At 40.1% G+C, this 19,685-nt stretch overlaps 1 protein-coding gene across 1 annotated transcript in view; it reads left to right on the top strand.

The window, feature by feature from the left end:
* Positions 1–19,685, top strand: part of LOC131683240 (nitric oxide synthase) — a 251,568-nt gene that overhangs the window by 154,453 nt on the left and 77,430 nt on the right. The window contains exons 5-8 of the mRNA XM_058965073.1: positions 5,808–5,970; positions 10,138–10,229; positions 18,709–18,850; positions 19,046–19,360. Coding sequence (XP_058821056.1) covers positions 5,808–5,970; positions 10,138–10,229; positions 18,709–18,850; positions 19,046–19,360 — 712 coding nt within the window. The remainder of the gene's footprint in view (positions 1–5,807; positions 5,971–10,137; positions 10,230–18,708; positions 18,851–19,045; positions 19,361–19,685) is intronic.

Genomic DNA, 19,685 nt, shown 5'->3' with positions numbered 1-19,685 from the left:
GTTTTTTCGTGTTTTGGAATAACGACAGCAAAGCAGCGAACGCAAAAAGGATACTGTGATAAACTCATTCACTCATTCTCCGGCTGTTTTATTTATCCGGAAAAATAACACGTTGTATTTATCCGGAGAAGTTGTGTGAGTGCCAATAACTTTTCGTGTAAAAATGTGAGTTTTTATTGTCGCAGTAGCAAACTATCCGGGCGCATTTACTCATATGAGCGATAAATGCAATGCCTGATCGTTAGTTTTCTTTCTGACCTCGTTACGTCAACTGGAAGCAATATATTCCATGACTGCCGCCAGGCATCATTTCAATGATGTACAGGCGCGCCAGTTTAATGCATACAATGATCACAGACCACATAAAAACAGGAAGCTTTTTCTTTCGGAGCTAAATGAACTAATTTTAAGTGTTCGCTGGCGATTGGGTGCGGGAGACCCCGCTTGCTTGCCCTTTCAATTATGTGTGGCGTTCTCAAATAAATTCACCACGGCGAGTGGTTAGTTTTCTTCTGGCAAGCGGCAGTTCGGATGCGATTGACGTTTTGGTTAGTACTGGTTGTAACATTGTGTGAAGGAGATTATGTTGGTTGGATGTTCATTTCAGCGAGCCATTTCGCTTCCAATTGTGTAGTGAACTAATTGGATAGTACCCACCGGCAGATCTACGGATCTAGCGAATGATTGCCGTGGTCAGTTCGACGATTCCGCACGGACCGAAGCTTCCGATTCGCTGGCGCCCCGAAGGTCAACCATTGGAGTTTGCCGATCAGCAGTTTTCCGGTAGCTTGTCGAGGTCGTTACAGAGATGTTGGGTACAGCATCACGGAACACTGGCATCTCGACGGCCCGTTACTGCTGCATCGACGCAAATTACTCGGGTTAATCCCTGGTGGTGGACCGAGCGCACTATGCGGGGTGATTACTCACCTTATCATCCTGTAATTTTCGCTGCAGAGCCGCATCAGTTGCATAGTGGCTCCGTTAATAACGTTCCGCATATTTTATCGACAGATTCTGTAGACAATGTTATCTGGACTGCTATGTACCCCACAGATGTAAAGCATAGCGCTTCGCATTCAGTCGCTTCAACGTTTATGCACTCCAGATACCCCGCATGCCCGAATCTGAGCAAGAAATTTCTTTAGCAGCCATGTCTTCTCAGAAATCGCGTCAGATGGAAGTTGATTTCTCAATCCACCTACCATTCGCCACGATGTCCCATGGTATCCATCAGTGATCTTCGGTGAACTCCTCTGGTTCCTGTGTTGCTCCTCAAGTAGTAATAGAGGGCATTATACTCGCGAAGATGCCACTTCCAACAATATAGTCCGGTAGGTACTAGCCACCTTCATGCTCAACAACCTGAACGCGCTGTTCAAACACGACTTTTTTCTTATCATCTTTATTGCTGGGAACCAGGCCGAACTACCGTGCCGGAGTATTGAATATGATACGGTCGCCAGAAGCCTCCTCTTCCTACTGCTTATCGTTGTATTGATCTGCATTGTTCTGATCAATGTTGTCGATTATCACGCTCAATTGCTTAACCTCACGCTTCTAGTATATTCTCCGACCGTGATCTTCGCCTGTTGCACTCCTTTTTGTTTACTAAATCAACACTAGGTCTGTTTTATGATGAGCTATCTCCAACTTTTTCTCCCGTTTCTATTCTTTCACTGTCAATTTCCCTTCCATGGCGAATTAGGCTTTACACCAACCGACATAGCCCCACAAAATGAGCCTGATGAACTTCGGTTGACAGTGGTTTGTTTACATGGGTATTACGTGAGTTCGAATGTAACCGATGAGCACCCCCCGGTCAAACCATTCGGAATTTGATTCGGAATCCTGAATGGAGTCAGTATGGATTCCAAATCAAATGCAACAACCGATTCTGAGTCGGAATCGGTTGTTGCATTTGATTTGGAATCCATAATGACTCCATTAAAAAATCCGAACCGGTTCCGGAATGAGTTTAACTGGGCCGTTGCACTCGCACTCACGCAACTGACAAAGTAAACAAACCACCGAGAATTAGGTTCTTTACTAACATAGTTAACCTCACTTTTCTTGACAGTTCACTTGTACTGTTTACATGGATTTTGCGGACGACTTGATTCGCTTGAAGCAAATCGCAAAGAATTTTTTCATGTAAACAGTACAAGCAAACTGTCAAAAATGAACATCAAGTTCATTCGTAACGTCAGCGTAAAGTATTCAATTGTCAAACATGAACTTCATTCATCATGAGTTCATTCGTGTCGTCATCTTGTGGAATTCACTATCTCCACCTCTTCGAATAATTTCCCGACTGCTTGGAGCATCGCATCATGCGCGAAACCAATGATTTTCAATCCTGCCTAACTCTTCTTTCTACGTGTCTGTCTCGCAGATTAGTGATTTTTCTGTGCCATTTCTGCAGCATCCACTATTGCTCATGCCTGACTTTCCGGAAGCCAATCTGCATGTTGGATAGGCCGTTATCACTCTGCGTGTACTGGCTAGGATTACTATATCATACAGTTTGCCGACGGTATTCAACAGATTCGAGGAAGTTTTATTGGCATCAGCAGCTATACCAACTTCTGCCGCTTCTATTTATCGGGACAGCTACATTGATAGATACACTACTGTAACGTAGTTCTGAATATATCCGTGTTCTTCTGCAACAATGTATGCAGAGCTATGCTTAGGATTTCGTCTGATCCTGGTGGCTTCTTCGCTTTCATGGCTTTTGACGTTTCGATAACCTTCATAGCCAAATCGGGCTTATTCATCATACTCATCCTCACTGTTATTAATTCATGCCGCGGGAAAATGCTGCTGTGCCTTGTTACAGTGGTTGAGGTTTATTTGCATTTCATCTATCAATTTTTAGTAGCTGCCTCCTATTTGAAGGCTGGACATCTAGGGTTTCCTGGCACGTGATTCTGGGTTTTTTGGTTAGCACATAACAGGTACTAAAGTAGTTTTCTACAGCCCTGCGCCTTATGCCAAAATACTCAGCACCTGTTGCATAGTTTGTTTCTATCCGATCCTTTGCAATTTCGTGCAGTGTGGCTGAACTGTTCGCACCTCCAATCCTACCTTCGGTTTCTGAGAGATAGTCAGTGGGGACGCTAACTACACTACTATGATTTTTCCAATCTTTAGTTCCTTATTGATGGCTTCAATAGAAAGCCTAATAGAAGCAACTTGTGGTCTAGACCAGTGGCTTTCAACCGGGGGTGAATTAGACCACTGTAGGGGGTGATTTATGCGGGGTAAATTTCAACTTGTTAGTTTAACATTCCTGTAGGAAACCTTTACATATTGGTTCAGTGAGTCAAGAATAAAAATACTGCCTGAGAGAGTTCAGGAACAGAGTAAAATAAATAATTTCGCCGTAAATACTATGCCGTTCAATCAAGCGAAAATCATTTTTTTTTCTTACAGGGCGGCTAGCAATTTTCACTAAAAGGGTACATGATAAGGGTCAATATTCGGAAAAGGGTACATGGAGCGAAAAAGATTGAAAACCACTGGTCTACACGATACCCATCCCATGCGAAACGGACATCTGAGCCTCACTTGATCCATGAAATTGCTTGATCTCTGAGCCGTTTAGCTCACAACTCTACAGTTGCTTTCCATCATTCTCTTAAGCCATTGAGTTCTGAACTCCACTCGAATATTTTTCCACGGTACATAATCGCAAACCGTTTGGTCCAGCGGTTTCCGTGAGTCCTCGGACATTTCTCGGCGGTGAAACTACCCTACTCAAACTAGAGGTGTGCGCCGCGCCGCCGATTTCAGGCAAAAGAAGGCAGCGCGCCGGCGCTACGCCGAGGATTTCTTCCGATACTGATGCTCGTTTCGGTGTGCTATTTAGCTCCCGGCCTCGTCGCGATCTACTCGATCTGGTCCCCGGTGGTGGACTTAGCCAACTCAACGGGCCAGCCGGTAGGTGTCGAGGTCTGACCAGCAATTCCGGGTGGAGCGTAGTTCCCGGTTCACTGGCGCCTCAACGACACGCCGCTGGTTGTTCAACTCGACCTGCTCGCTCTAGTCCTTGCAGTAGATCAAGCTTACTCACGAGCTGCCCGGTAGGGTATCGAGGTCCGTCCGGCGATACAAGATAGAGTGTGGCGTCTTGTACAGCGGCGTCTCAACGACTGACAACCGGCACTAGTCAGCAACCGGTAAGGTGTCCTTATTTAAACTGTTAGCTCGGGTCTTTAGTTCATTGCGTGACCGAAACGCAGCTGTGACTCATTCCCTTTTCGCTTTTAATTGTGCTGTGCTCATACATATCGTTTGCTCTAGTCGTTCGCTGTACTCGCTTCGATTGACACAGTATTCTGACGGCAATTCGACGGGATCTTGCTGCGCCGCTGGCGGCCGACAACTCTATTCGCCAGGGCCCTGTTACTACTCTAGCACATTCGTCCTTGCACCATGATGTCATTTGTTATTTTGGCTATCTTCTCTTTCATGGACAAACCTGTACAATACCAAGGTTGATATGGTAGTGGAGCGTGACTTCCGGTACTTTGGCGCCCTTACGATCCGAAAGCACTACTTCGTTACACGTCATCGATCTAGTCTCCGACGATGGGCTTAAATTAAATTGACTGAGAGTACAAGTTCTCCCTAAATCAATTCTTCTGCTGCCCTTCAATCTCAGCCACGGGCCAACCGGTAGGGTGCAAATAAGGAATCAGGAATCAGAACATATAGGGTCAAACGGCACGTTCCCAATATGTAGTTGGGAATTTGTGCCTTAACGTGTCTTCTTATCATTTACTGAGTGGAAGGAAAGGAGAAGGGGGATGAAAGAAGCAAAATTGGAAGGGTGGAAAAAATAACAGCACAAAAACAAACAGCAGGTAAGTCAAACTTACAAATAGTTCCTAAGCGATTAGTAAGCCTAAAACTCTTTATCACATAGGATAAGAAACTTTAGTATGTCTCTGAATTTCCGTCTTCCAAACACGGTGTAGTCTATGTAAGGCCGGTCGAAAACTCGAAATCGCAATTCCACTACTGCTGGACGGTTGCATATCAGATGATATGAGGTTCCGTAGTCGGATTCACAAAGATCACATGAAAATGACTCAGCGCGCTGAATAGTTTCTATTGAGTTTACAGTGGCCGGTTAAGGCCCAGGTTAGCGACTTCCGGTTTAGCGAAATTCGCTATAACTAAGCTAACTAACTCTGACGAAAAATGTGTACACCATTCTGCAACGAAGCACGATTGTTCATCACGGTAAGGCATCCTGTCCGCATAGTGCACGGATTTTGTCGACGGAGTTGATCAGCTTAGCTATAATCCAATCAATATGGGCTTTTTTCGGAATGGTCTTGACGAGCTTATGATTATATTGAAAGATTGGAGATTAGCGTCAATTGAAAAAATCATATTGATTAGTTCATAGAAAATTTCAATGAACCGAAATTCGCCATCTTGAATTTCAAAACAACGTCAAAACTAGACCTTTGTCTCTTACTTGTCAAAACAATTTCGATAATACCCAAAATTGATCATTAAAACCAAACCTAACCTACTAGGAACAGTACTAATCGTGCTCAAGTTGTTTTTTATCGTAAGTTATCGTCACGATAAACTTTTATTTACGTAATTCAACCCATCACCTGAGTGGACTGCGCTCAATCACCGTGATTGAAATTTAATTACAAACTTCCGTAAAAATGCAACAACAGCAGCAACTTTTTCGCCATAGCAAGTTCCAAACTTTGAAGCTCACCGTTGTTACAACCACTTTCTTTTCTAATTATTTCCTGTTTATACTTTCTCCACAGACTGAAATCCCCCGCCCACGAAGCACGCTGGCAGCAGGTGCAGAAGGAAGTGGAATCGAAAGGTTCGTACAATCTGTCCGAGACGGAGCTGATCTACGGAGCCAAGCTGGCCTGGCGCAACTCGTCGCGGTGCATCGGCCGGATACAGTGGTCCAAGCTGCAGGTGGGTCCTGTACATTTTGTCATCTCCAATGGGATTACTTTTATTACGATGTAAGATGTAGACAGTTTCGTAGAAGGGGTGTTCCTAAAGAACATCTAGATAACTGAATATGGGTTAAATGTATCGAAACTATAACATCACGGTTTGAAAAAAATTGCCGTGCCATTGGATTCTTTGCACGTTTGTGCCATCCCTAATGCTAAGAAAGAAAAACATGGAAATGGATCGTTAAAGTAATTAATTATTTAAATTGAGAGTCATACACTTTTTATGTACATAATTAGCACAAACTCTTTGGATGGGTCTTGATGGCCGGGCAATCAGCCATGGTTCTGTAGAATAGGGCAAAAATGTTCACCTTTCTTCTGTTAGTTGCCTGCCGGCCTTGTTCTATCTTCCAGCTACCGGGCTGACGTGGAAGGTGTAAATTAAATGAAGCACGGAGAGGCAAATTAAATTATTCTCAACGATCGTTCGCATTCGACAGTGCCGCCCAGGGCTAGTTGCAGTTACACTACGAAGCCCACAAGGCAATCGATTCCAGTTGGTGAGTTTTAAAGAATGCACCATGATGTAAGACATTAAGGGGCAAGATTTTCTCTTCCTTCTATGTAAGTAGATGGCCGACTACTGGATGGAAAAGGGGTACTTTTTGTTCACTTCGGGTATCATGTTTAATTAAATTGTTCACATGTAATGCTTCGCAAGGTGGTTTGTGAGATTGAATTCGATATGCACTGTGAAGAATTTTTCCGTTGCAAGCTTATGTTGTTTATGTTTACGACATAGCTAACTAAGTTTTAAGGAAGCCCTTCTCTTGTATATAGAATCTTATTTCTAGTCTTAAGATAGCTGTAATTTTTTTCTCTTTTATAAAAAAAAATATTTCAACATTGTAACCTCCTAGTTTTAAGATATCCAAAGCCAAGCTAACGCATTTGTGCCTATCAAATAAACGAAATGAATAAAAAAATAAGTTTTAAGGTGAAGCTTTACGCAGGAAATGACGTTTTGTTAAAACATAAACATTCCGTGAAGTTTCTCTTTTTCTTGAATGACGAATGACGAATGCCGAATGACGAATGACGAATGACGAATAGACGAATAGACGAATAGACGAATAGACGAATAGACGAATAGACGAATAGACGAATAGACGAATAGACGAATAGACGAATAGACGAATAGACGAATAGACGAATAGACGAATAGACGAATAGACGAATAGACGAATAGACGAATAGACGAATAGACGAATAGACGAATAGACGAATAGACGAATAGACGAATAGACGAATAGACGAATAGACGAATAGACGAATAGACGAATAGACGAATAGACGAATAGACGAATAGACGAATAGACGAATAGACGAATAGACGAATAGACGAATAGACGAATAGACGAATAGACGAATAGACGAATAGACGAATAGACGAATAGACGAATAGACGAATAGACGAATAGACGAATAGACGAATAGACGAATAGACGAATAGACGAATAGACGAATAGACGAATAGACGAATAGACGAATAGACGAATAGACGAATAGACGAATAGACGAATAGACGAATAGACGAATAGACGAATAGACGAATAGACGAATAGACGAATAGACGAATAGACGAATAGACGAATAGACGAATAGACGAATAGACGAATAGACGAATAGACGAATAGACGAATAGACGAATAGACGAATAGACGAATAGACGAATAGACGAATAGACGAATAGACGAATAGACGAATAGACGAATAGACGAATAGACGAATAGACGAATAGACGAATAGACGAATAGACGAATAGACGAATAGACGAATAGACGAATAGACGAATAGACGAATAGACGAATAGACGAATAGACGAATAGACGAATAGACGAATAGACGAATAGACGAATAGACGAATAGACGAATAGACGAATAGACGAATAGACGAATAGACGAATAGACGAATAGACGAATAGACGAATAGACGAATAGACGAATAGACGAATAGACGAATAGACGAATAGACGAATAGACGAATAGACGAATAGACGAATAGACGAATAGACGAATAGACGAATAGACGAATAGACGAATAGACGAATAGACGAATAGACGAATAGACGAATAGACGAATAGACGAATAGACGAATAGACGAATGACGAATGACGAATGACGAATGACGAATGACGAATGGCGAATGACGAATGACGAATGACAAATGACAAATGACAAATGACGAATGACGAATGACGAATGACGAATGACAAATGACAAATGACAAATGACAAATGACAAATGACAAATGACAAATGACAAATGACAAATGACAAATGACAAATGACGAATGACGAATGACGAATGATGAATGACGAATGACGAATGACGAATGACGAATTGCAAATTGCAACTTGCAAATTATGAATTACAAATTGCAAATTACAAATTATAAATTACGATTGACAAATGGAGAATTTGTGCTATATTTCGCCCTGAGGAGACAATTGTGTGAAACCATTATGTGCACCGTAACATTTAATGAAATAGGAATAACCTTTCGACTTCGACTCATCACTTGGACTTGGCGTCTACGATTGGGGTCAAGTCGACTGGACTTGAGTAAGGACTTGTGACATGAAAACGAAACATTAGATCCAACATATTGAAAATACGACTAGAACAATACCAATGACTAGAAACTGGTGTCGAATAACAAGTAACTACTCTTCGCTGTCCGGCTCCTCAAGACCTAAAGTTCTGCCGATTCGATAAAAATAAGGATTTTATCGCAACAAGACCTTTTATGCTTCTTTGTATGTTTTGAGCTCAAAACAAAAACAGATGCCGAGATCCCAACCCAATTGTTAACCAAGAAAAACCGAACATTTTAATTTACATACTGATAAGATAAGAAACCCAACAGCGTAAACCCACCTGATGCTGGCTTGAAATAATTCGTTGCTGTTTTAGAGAGAAGTTTTTCGCGGGTAAATGATTTTTTTCCTCTGATGCAAACGAAGGTTTACTCTTTTCTTCTTTTCTACTTCGGGCGGTTCATGTTAAATCAAACAGTCCCGCTGAGTCTTATCCGTTCAAAAATTCACAGCAGTATAATTTTGCATTTCATTTTCATTGTCTGTGTACGTATAAGATGCCCCGAGAACACCCACCGGCTTATTTAACTGCAGCGAGTTGAACCAAAGCAACGTTAGTGAAAGAAGAAAACTGTTCATCCTAGCTGATTCAGAAAACTGCCTTCATTTTCTGATGTTCCGCGAAACGAGCAGTTAAAGAAATTTCAAAGGAAATTACTTAATTCGGAAGGCCCATGATGATGGACTTAGCTAACGCCGGATTGACTTAGCTAGCCCCAAAAAACGGAGGCACAATTTGTGTTCCTGAGCAAACCCTTAGTCAAGCGCGATGTTCCACAAGTTCTCTTAGTGAACAAAATTAGTGTTACACTTTCGGGTACATCTGTTAGCTAGTTTCCGAATCGGTACCAGATACTGATGAGACGTAAACACAGTCTATGACTAAATAGTCCATTGGCAAAATAATGAAGAATGATTCTCTTCTCGCTCTATATGGCGGGCCTCGTTTAACGTATCTAGAAACTTTTAAAACAGCATCACAAGAAGAAATTTAATGTAATATATACAAATAGTATCGTTTTAGCAAGTAATTTAATATTGTTCTTTCTAGTATTAGTGTACTTATATTCAACAACTCCCATCACATACAATGTTTAAAAACGGAACAACCAGAACAACGTCGCGACTAATGAAGTTCTCTACTCCTTTCTTGCTTCTTTTCATAACGCGAACCATTCACAAATCAACTGGAAAATTGCACGTGTCGCCGATTCGCTTCTGACTGGATTATAAATGTGACGGTATGAATATCAACGCTAACGTCGTCACGCGTGACATTCACGCTTTGCATATCATCATCTTCGGCGTGTTCTGGGATTCTCATCCCCACTATCAACGGATGCCGTCGTTTACTTCCCATTGCCAACCAACCAACCAACCATCCACGGACGACGATGCGATCCGACACGCTGAAACACGGTGGTACCCGCAATTGGCCCGTCCCCTTTGCCCGTGTCTGGTGTAATGGATCTAAATCCTTCGCCCAACGACCGTTTTGGTGACTGAATTGGCTCGGAAGGTTTTCGACTGCCGGTACGTAACGACCACCAGTGGAATGTTCGAAGCAATTTGCAATCACATCAAGTACGCCACCAATAAGGGAAACCTGAGGTATGTATGCAGGCTAGGATGCTTGCTGCCTGTTAGCTCTGGCTTTTTTTCTCTGGATGCATGCTTTCTTTGCTTAGTTGTTCTTGGTAGGTCCTCAGACTTTTTTGTGCGATTTTTGCTGCTGATGAACTTTGTTAGAAATGAAAGAATGATATCCGCTTTTCATTTAATTTGTTGATAAGACACGTTTTACAGTGCCAATTTCTTTGTTTTACATATTAATTATTTTTAAATTTTGCAGCTATTTTTAGGAGGAAATAATATAATATTAGTAAGATTGGGAGAAGGTGATCAATTTGAGTTTATTTTGTGCGTAGTAACACAGTTTGGGATTTTGTAGCAAGAATATTATTGGAGCACTTAATTATTAAGCTAAGTGGAATAACTTTTTTATAGAACTAGGAGTACTGTTCGACCATCTAGATGGAGTAATTTTTAAGATTAGGGATGTTGCCATGTTGATTTTTTAAGATTAGGGAGGTTGGGAAATCCGGACAAACCTTTTTAGCGTAATTGAATATCCAACGGTTTGAATATTCCATTCTTTCGTTAATACTGTTTCGGTTTCGTAAGAGCCGGGCCGCCGTGCCCCAAAGAGCGCTAATCGATGTTTCTCTCGTTAGCCCGTCAACGAACCGGCGCCAGTAGCTACGTTTTTTGGCTTTCATAAAACTCTTCATGCGCGTTTCCAACATCGCGTATTGTTGGTAGTTCGCTGGCAGTCCATCGTTCCGGAAGGTCTTATACGCGGCGGTCTTCTCCGCGTACATGTTTGAGCACTCTTTGTCCCACGATGGGTTGGGAGGACGCCCACGAGAGTTCGCGTCTGATACGCGTTTAGTCTGAGCTTGTATCGTGGTATCAAGAATCAAGCCAGCCAGGAACCCGTACTCTTCCTCTGGAGGAAGCTCTTGTGTCGATTTTACTTTTCCGGATATCGCGGACGCGGACGTCTTCCAATCAATATTTCATGTGACGTTATACGAAACATTTATTGTATTCAGTGGCCCTGAACCAATAGTAATAGTAATTACGATTGGCAGATGGTCGCTACCGTGGGGATCAAGGATTACCTTCCACATGCAATCTAACCGCAGCGATGCCAAGTAGAGAGACAAGTCAAAGGCGCTCAAGAGTCCCCAATCCGTGTCATTTTACCCGTATTCAAAATGGTCATGTTCAAGTAGTCACACAGCTCCAGGAGTGGGGTAGATCGACTATCGTTATGAACGCAAACTCATGCCGTACAGGTGCAGGTTAAAATCCCCTAGAAGTAACCACGGTGCGGGGAGGAGTTACGCAATATCGTCAAGCTGTCGTTGGCCTACTGATGCTCTAGGGGGAATGTAGCGATGCAAAGGTATTTTGCTTTTGATTTCAGTTTGGTATGTGACAACTTTAATACCTGGTGTCGAGGGGAGGTTTATTCGATTGAAAGAATAGCACTTTTTGATCCCCATAAGTACTCCGTAAGAGTCTTTACGATCCAAATGAATAATATTGAAATCGTGAAAGATGAGATCTATTCCTGAAGCAAGCCATGTTTCGTATAATACATCTTTTATTAAGTTATTTAATAAAACAGATTTTCGGGATAAAGTTTCTGCAATTCCACTGTAGAACAATGATCAATTTCGTGACCTCGAAAGGAGGGACCTTTTTGCAGTACATCTACATCAGTATACTTATCAAGATGCTTCTTGGAGGGTCCAAAATATTTAAGGGGGTATTCTACCTTCACGGTTTCAAAAAATCGATTTATTTTCTTTGTTTAAATCGAGAGGGATTTTCAAAATGTCAATTTGTTCCATTTTTATGGACCCTAATAGGCTAAATAATTTTTTACAAATCGTTACATAACTTTTATAAATTATAAATTTAAAAAAAATCCTCTTGTCTAAACGTAGCCAATGTGTCATTTATTATAAAAAATATGAGTTTTCTGATTACAGATTACCCAATTTGCCAAAACTTTACTTAAGCGGGACCCATGTAGTTTCAACATCAATGTCATCAATGAAGTTTCAGGGTCGTGAGAGATTTTTCTTGTCGTCTTTAAAAGTAAAATTGAAAAGTCAAAACATGTATCTTCAAAATAAAAAAAAAATAGTTTCCAAATCCATTGAGTAGATGCTTTACAATTTATTCCCAAAAAAGTGCTCAATTTTAGGCCTCGCGAGTAGAAGACACCCTTAACTTATTTTTTTTATCATTTCACGGAGTTGGATTGAAAAATAAAAAAAGAGGGTCAAGTCTCTTCAGCCTCCCCTATATGTAAACGCGCAGTATAGAATTGAATTTAATTGCAGTTGATTTAGTTTTCGATTTTTGGTCACATGATTCCCCACAGCGCAACGTTTCGAAGAAATAACTCTTCATCTTCAGGGGATAGCAAGGTTTGAACATAAATTAGTTGTAGTTTTCTCATAATACAAGCATTTGCGTTTGGCAGGACTGCAAATATTTTCTTTTTCCAGTGGAATGTAATATAAGGTTAGTGTCCGCGAGAGATTCTGCTCTACACTAAAATGGAAAAACTATTCACATAATAGACAAAAATAGTTTTGCATTCTGAAACCTACACAAACAACAAATTAGCTTGGGCATTAACAAATATTTGAGATTAGTAGAAGATCTTATGACATAACATAGAAATTGATAGAGAAATAGTAGGATAGATGTGAGTAGTGACAGTTGCCACGAACACAAAGGGTGAAAAAGGGGGGTGGGCGAGTGAGGAATGGAAATAATGGTTATTTTGGTATATTCGACGATATTTTGATTCCTTACATCCTTAGTATAAATAATGCAACTGGTAATTTTTACGCCACAAATCTTGCCCAAGAAGTCAAATTTTCACTAGAATTTTGGGAATCAAACATGCAGATGCTCTTGCTGATACTACTAGTATAATTTGAATATGAATTATATTAGAAATCTGTTTCATTACTACTAGGTGGATTATTTGGTGATCTGTGTAAAAGTGCAATAAAGGTCAGCTTTTTTTTTTATATATTTGTATGTATTTAGGTAATGTATTTCGAGCGTCTCTTTTCGATAAACGGCCTTTTGAAAATCTTATTGTTGTTGATGAAGAAACGCGAATAACTTCTGAAAAGGTCGTAATAAAACAAAAGAATGTGTCGGTTGCGTTTCGGCTTCGCCTCATCAGAAACCGACACTAACTTTTTGTCGGAATAGATTAGCGCCGGCTTGACCCAAATCCCTTGAAACTAAAACACAGACAAAAAGTTAGTGTCGGTTTCTGATGAGGCGAAGCCGAAACCCAACCGCGTAACAAAAAGGATTTGTGCCCTTCAAGTGCAAAGACTGGTTTTACCAAAAACATTTCGCCCTAGTGAGAAATTTTGGTGTTTACCTAGTTTTCCTCCTCAGGGTGAAATATAGCATTGTTGCTAAGAAAACTTTTTTATTACAAGAATCTCTATGATCCAAATACACTAAATTACTACTAAACAAAAAACACTACGACTTTAAAATGATAAACATTAGATTTTTGACATTTTATGAAGGGGTAAAGCGAATAACTTTTAAAAATGATATAATTACACGAATTAATTTTTTTGTTGGAACAAAATTCCGAACATCTCGAAAACTATCGCATGAAAGATTTTTGTCAAATACATTTTGATTGAAAATGATACTTAAAATTATATTCTGTAATAAAATTACAGTTTTGTATGTCAATTAGTTTGAAATTTAAAAACATTTGTAAAGTTAATATTAGAAAAAATTTTTTACCGATAAGTTCTCCATCATACAATCTCATTCAAAATGTTTCTTTTCTCTTTAAATTTTGTTGACAAAATATGAAAAATTAGAAAAAATGGGTTTTTTGCAATTTAAATTTTTAACACAAATTTTTGTGTTTGTGAAAAATGACACATTGTTTCAGTGTATATGTTTTTCGTACCTTAATATTTATTCCTTAAAACTCTTTCTCAGAAAGTTTACTGTATAAAATACAGTAATCAAGCAAAAAAATTGAAATTAATGCTCGTAGAAAAGTTTACGCCCTTTTAAAAAAATGCTCTTGGTGTCGGCGCCGGTGGTTGAGTGGTAAGCGTGACCGCCACTCATTCCAGTTGGCCTGGGTTCAATTCCAACCGAGGTCGTTGAGATTTTTCTGAGGTGAAAAAAATCTGTGGTCACGTCTTCCTTCGGAAGAGATGTAAAGCCGGTCCATGAAATCAATGGTTGGTCGATATTCTAGTCCGGGTAGTGGAATCACCTCTCTGGCGTCGGTAAAGAAGAAGAATATCCAACTTCTATACTTTACTAACAAAAATATCCTCCTCCCGTGATACTTGTGGAGTGCGCAGTAATATATACGGCCTCTATCAAAAGCAAGTATCGGACTAACAATTCCTTCCCTTTCCTTCCGCGATCTACGTTCGGGCCTGGCCGGCGCCGGTATTGATCAGAAACACTTTAGGATTACCAAGAGTTACACATTGAAAGATGTTTCGCTAATCCCAAGCATATAATTATCTACTGATTCCCTGTGTAACTTAAGCTAGTCCCGATCGATAACGGAGTAGCAGCCAGGGGTGGTCGCACAACCTCAAGCTAAAAAAAAAATGCTCTTGAATCATGAACCAATTCACGAAGACATAAATAATATTTGATAATTTTGTGAACTATTTCACGAGCACTGATATCGGATTGTGACTTATATAATACGATTCATGAATTAGTTGACGAGGTTTGAATGGATTAATCAATAAAGTTCCGAGTTTCGTGAAATAATACACGACATAATATCCAGAATGTTTTGATTTTGTGAACTATTGTTCCTAAATATATGAATAAAATCATGAGTCAACCTTTGGTTTTATGATTAATGTTCATAAAGTTGTGAACTAGTTCACGTATAGAAAATCGATTTGGTAGTTGCAGGGCGGAAACCGTGACTGAAGTACACAAAACAAAAACCAATATTTCCACTAATAAAAGCGTTATGCTGGTGTTACTGAAGGGAAATTGAACATAGTTATGAAACATATAATTTTTATTCATGGTCTTGCTTTCGTAACGTAGAAACGTGGTTGTTCCCACGTTTTACGTTTGAAATTTATTCTGATCGTTGGCCAGCGCTTATAGATAGACAGTGATTTGTTCGGACGTTTGGTAGTTCTAGTTCGATGTTATGATAGGGACAGAGTAACCAGTGTAAGTAGAGTAAGCTGTAAACTGAAATATTACTGATGAATTATATTTAGCTTTTAGTATATCAAAACAAAAGAACTGTTTTGTATCGCTCAAAAGACTCCGAAAATTCCTCCAACATCAACAACGAGATGAAAGGGGCAACCGCCTCGAGCGGCAAAATCAGGGTAGTCCGATACTTGCTTTTGCTAGATGCCGTATATACTACTGCGCACTCCACAAGTGTCCAGGAGGAGGATATTTTTGTCAGTAAGAGTATAGAAGTTGGATCTACTTCTTCTTTACCGACGCCAAAGAGGTAACTTCACTATCTGGACTAGATATCGATCTACCAAACTCATAGACCTGGGACCAAGGACTTTACTTCCCTTCCGAAGGGAGACGTGATCACAGATTTTTTCACCTCAGAAATATCTCAACGAGCTCGGCTGGAATTGAACCCAGGCAAATGGTAAGTGGCGGTCATGCTTACCACTCAACCACCGGCGCCGTCTATATAGTTGAAGAAAAAAACGTTATACGCGAATAATGAAATTTCAACTGTTACAGAGTTATTGAACTTTTCTGTAAACTATTTGTTTTTCTTTAAATGCCTCTAACTTAAAAAGTATACATTTTATTTGCTATCTTTCAATTCCGTTGGAGAGGTGTTTTCTTTCCTATTAAATTGCGGGTACGGTACCAACATAGTAGATAAGACAAACGGTCTAATAAGTGTTCTATAGAAGTTTGGATTTGTGCGGTAGCGAACGTTGTTCGACCTAAGATTTTTTTTGAGTAAGTAGACCCGGCGATTAGCGAGGGGTAAATAAATCTGCAATTTCTTTTTGTTCAGTGATTTCTAGACGGAAAGCTATGCGAAAGCTTAAAAACGATAAGGTCGTTGGGAAGGGCAAAATCCCGGGTGAACTTTCAAAAGTTAGGAGTGACAGGCTGTGCGAAACAATCCACTGCGTGATCGGGATGATCTGCGTGGAAGAAAAAATGCCTTCGGATTGGTTGAATGGCCTCATATGCCCAATCTTCTAGAAGGGCTGTAAACTCGAACTTAATAACTTCCGAGGCATAACGATCCTCAATGCCGCCTACAAGGTAGTTTATCGTGTTATGTTGGGCAGACTGCGCCCGTTGGCTGAATGCTTTGTCGGCGAATTTAAGAGCGGGTTCCGAGTTAACGACGGACCAAATGTTTACCCAGCGACAAATTCTGGATATATACATATACATATCTTCAAATACTAGTTACATATGATAACGATGTTAGTCACGAAGGCAAAAGTCATGTTGCTGCTGCGAGTATGGTTTACGTAGTCAGCTAATGAGCAATAGCCTAAGAATGCGCGCAAAACATGATTTATTCAAATCACTGATACTCCCTGTTGCTCTATACGGCCATGAAGCATGGATGTTGAAGGAAGCAGGCTATCGAGTACTCGGTTTGTTTGAGAAAAGAATTCTGCGTTCAATACGTGGCAGCACACTAGAAAATGGAGAATGGCGCCAGTTAAAGTTATGATCAGAGTATTTTAAACAAAAGAACATAACACAAACCGTTGGGAAGGTCATTTCTCTTTTTTCCAGAACACAGAAATTGAAAATCGGTTAAAAATGACCAGGCAGAAAAGTTTTTAGCGCTGAAGTTCCCGAAAAACACGATTTTTTTTTGCTATGAATCAAAAATGGGAAAGGTAGTCGAATACAGTCTAAATCGGTGGCTTTCAACCTGGGGTGAATTCACCCCCAGAGGTAAATTAGACAATTGTAGGGGTAAATTATGCGGGACAATTTTTAACTCCTTACGTTCCCGTCGGATGTTTGTCTTTATACATCGTTTCAGTGCGTCATAAATTGAAATACTTACTGACAGTGCTCAGGAACAGGATTCTGATTGTAAAATTATGGTTTTTATTCAATGGAAAATCATTTTTTTTTTCTGACAGGTTAATGTTAGTAAAAAATTTCAGAAGGAGGTACATCGTTGGGATCAATATTCGGAAAGGGGTACGTTGAACGAAAAAGGTTGAAAACCACTGTTATAAGAAATTACTTTCAGGTACGTTTAATAGATTATCACCAAAATGCATTTGTGATGTGAAACGATTAGCCGGAAATATTTATACAATGCAGCTTCCAAACTAAATTTTTCAATAATCATGCAGACAAAAAGGGGAAATCTTTTGCATGAAGCGAAAGTAAGAAATATACGATTTTAAAATTTAATAATATATAAACAAGTGGTGGCTTTGCATTGATTATTAAGAACAAAATATTGACAATAAAATGCGAAGAAGTTTATTTTTATGCAAACATTTTCTAATGCTTTTATCATATTTATTTCATATGAATATGTGGGAAACAATCGAACTCTTGAAAATTCATTATTAAAGGGGCGGCAAATTTAATTTTTGGCCCCGAGCGGCAAAACACCTCGCGCCGCCACTGGATTTGGGAATTAAATGTTTAGCTTTCGATGGTAAAGAAAGTAATCCGTTTCATGAATAACCCAGACGGAGGGAAAGAAAATGCAACAAGTTGAGCTTCCTTGGTCCTACATTTCATCGGTTAGGATAAGTCAAAAAAAACTTCTTTGATTGGATACCGTGTGTCCGTTTGGCTTCTTCTTCCGCCCGGAGCATCCCAACGAAATGCGGTGGATTATGGCAGAATGTTCACTTTGTTCCTGACCTGGCTGAGGCTGAGATTTGCAAAGTGGCTTGATGTTGTCTGCTTGTATGTTTGTATGTATGTATGTATGTATGCTTGCTGTGAGAGAAGAATTGCTCCTTGGAAGACACGGATCCATATTATAGAACTGGAACAGATGAATGCTGTGAATGTGTGTGCGTGTATGTGTTTCTGTACATCTTCAGTACATTTGCTGTACGTAGGGCTTTGGATAAAGCAATAGAAGTGAGTATAAAAGACATGCTGTCTTATTGAATAATCTTCTGTGTATAAAATAAAAATTGGGAGTTTTTTTTCTAAAGCGTAATGCAATGTGTGATGGGATTGATAAAATAGTTTACTTGTACGGCGTCTCTCAATGAATTTGTGACATGTCAAGTATGGTTTGGATAAACAGAAACCTCATTGTCTTGCATTGTTTTATTTTATGTCATCTTTGACCTAATTTTGTATTAGCTTTTAACAACTTAACCAGTGTTTCCTAGTTTATATTTGTGTGTATGTGCACAACATATCTTCCTAGCTTTATTCAAACCTAAGCAACTGTTGTTTCAGAAACGAACTCATATCACATCTAACTAAAACTTGCATTCAATTATTTCAGATCGGCAATAACAATTTTCCCACAACGAACCGACGGCAAGCATGACTACCGCGTTTGGAACGCTCAGCTCATCTCGTACGCCGGCTACAAGGGCCAAGATGGCAAAATTGTTGGAGATCCCATCAATGTCGAGTTTACCGATGTATGAAATAGACGATTTATTACTGTATCGACTATCGGGCGGACCCCTTCCGGGTCCGGAGGTCGAACCGGGTTGACGTCGATTATTAAACTATCGATATCTATTTGCTTCTCATTTCACTTTATTGCATCGTTGGACTGACTGACTCCAATATGCTGATGATGGTCCTGATGATGATGACGACGACGATGGCAGTTCTGCATAAAACTGGGCTGGAAGAGCAAGCGAACCGAGTGGGATATACTGCCACTTGTTCTGTCTGCCAACGGTCACGATCCTGACTACTTTGACCTACCGCCGGAGTTGATTCTGGAGGTCCCCTTCAGCCATCCCCAGTTCAAGTGGTTCGCAGAACTGGAGCTTCGGTGGTACGCTGTGCCGGCCGTTTCAGGAATGCTGTTCGATTGCGGTGGAATCCAATTTACTGCTACGGCTTTTAGCGGCTGGTACATGTCGACGGAGATTGGCTGCCGGGATTTGTGCGATGTGAATCGAAGGAATTTGTTGGAGGTGAGACCCGTTTACCTAATCTCTGGATTACAACGTGTTATCGGTTTTCCGGTTATCTGAGTGGATTTAGGCCAGGGGAAACATCCTCATGGTTGTTTCCTGTTGTACAGTAATGTTCATAAAATACACTCACAGCTACAGAAAACATTTAGAACGTAAGTACAGTATTTAAAAGTCCAGTTCTTAGGAAAGCATAAACAGTTTTACTCAGACAAAATTTATATTTCCGTGACATCTTTTAAATTTAGTTAGCCTCCGTAGTTGAAGAACTGAATTGCACATCAACTTTTATTCAAATTGCCAAATTCCATCTCTGTGCCGTTTC

Source organism: Topomyia yanbarensis, chromosome 2, assembly GCF_030247195.1.
Source record: "Topomyia yanbarensis strain Yona2022 chromosome 2, ASM3024719v1, whole genome shotgun sequence".
Taxonomy (NCBI): Eukaryota; Metazoa; Arthropoda; class Insecta; order Diptera; family Culicidae; genus Topomyia; species Topomyia yanbarensis.
This window is presented reverse-complemented; position numbering and strand designations above follow the sequence as displayed.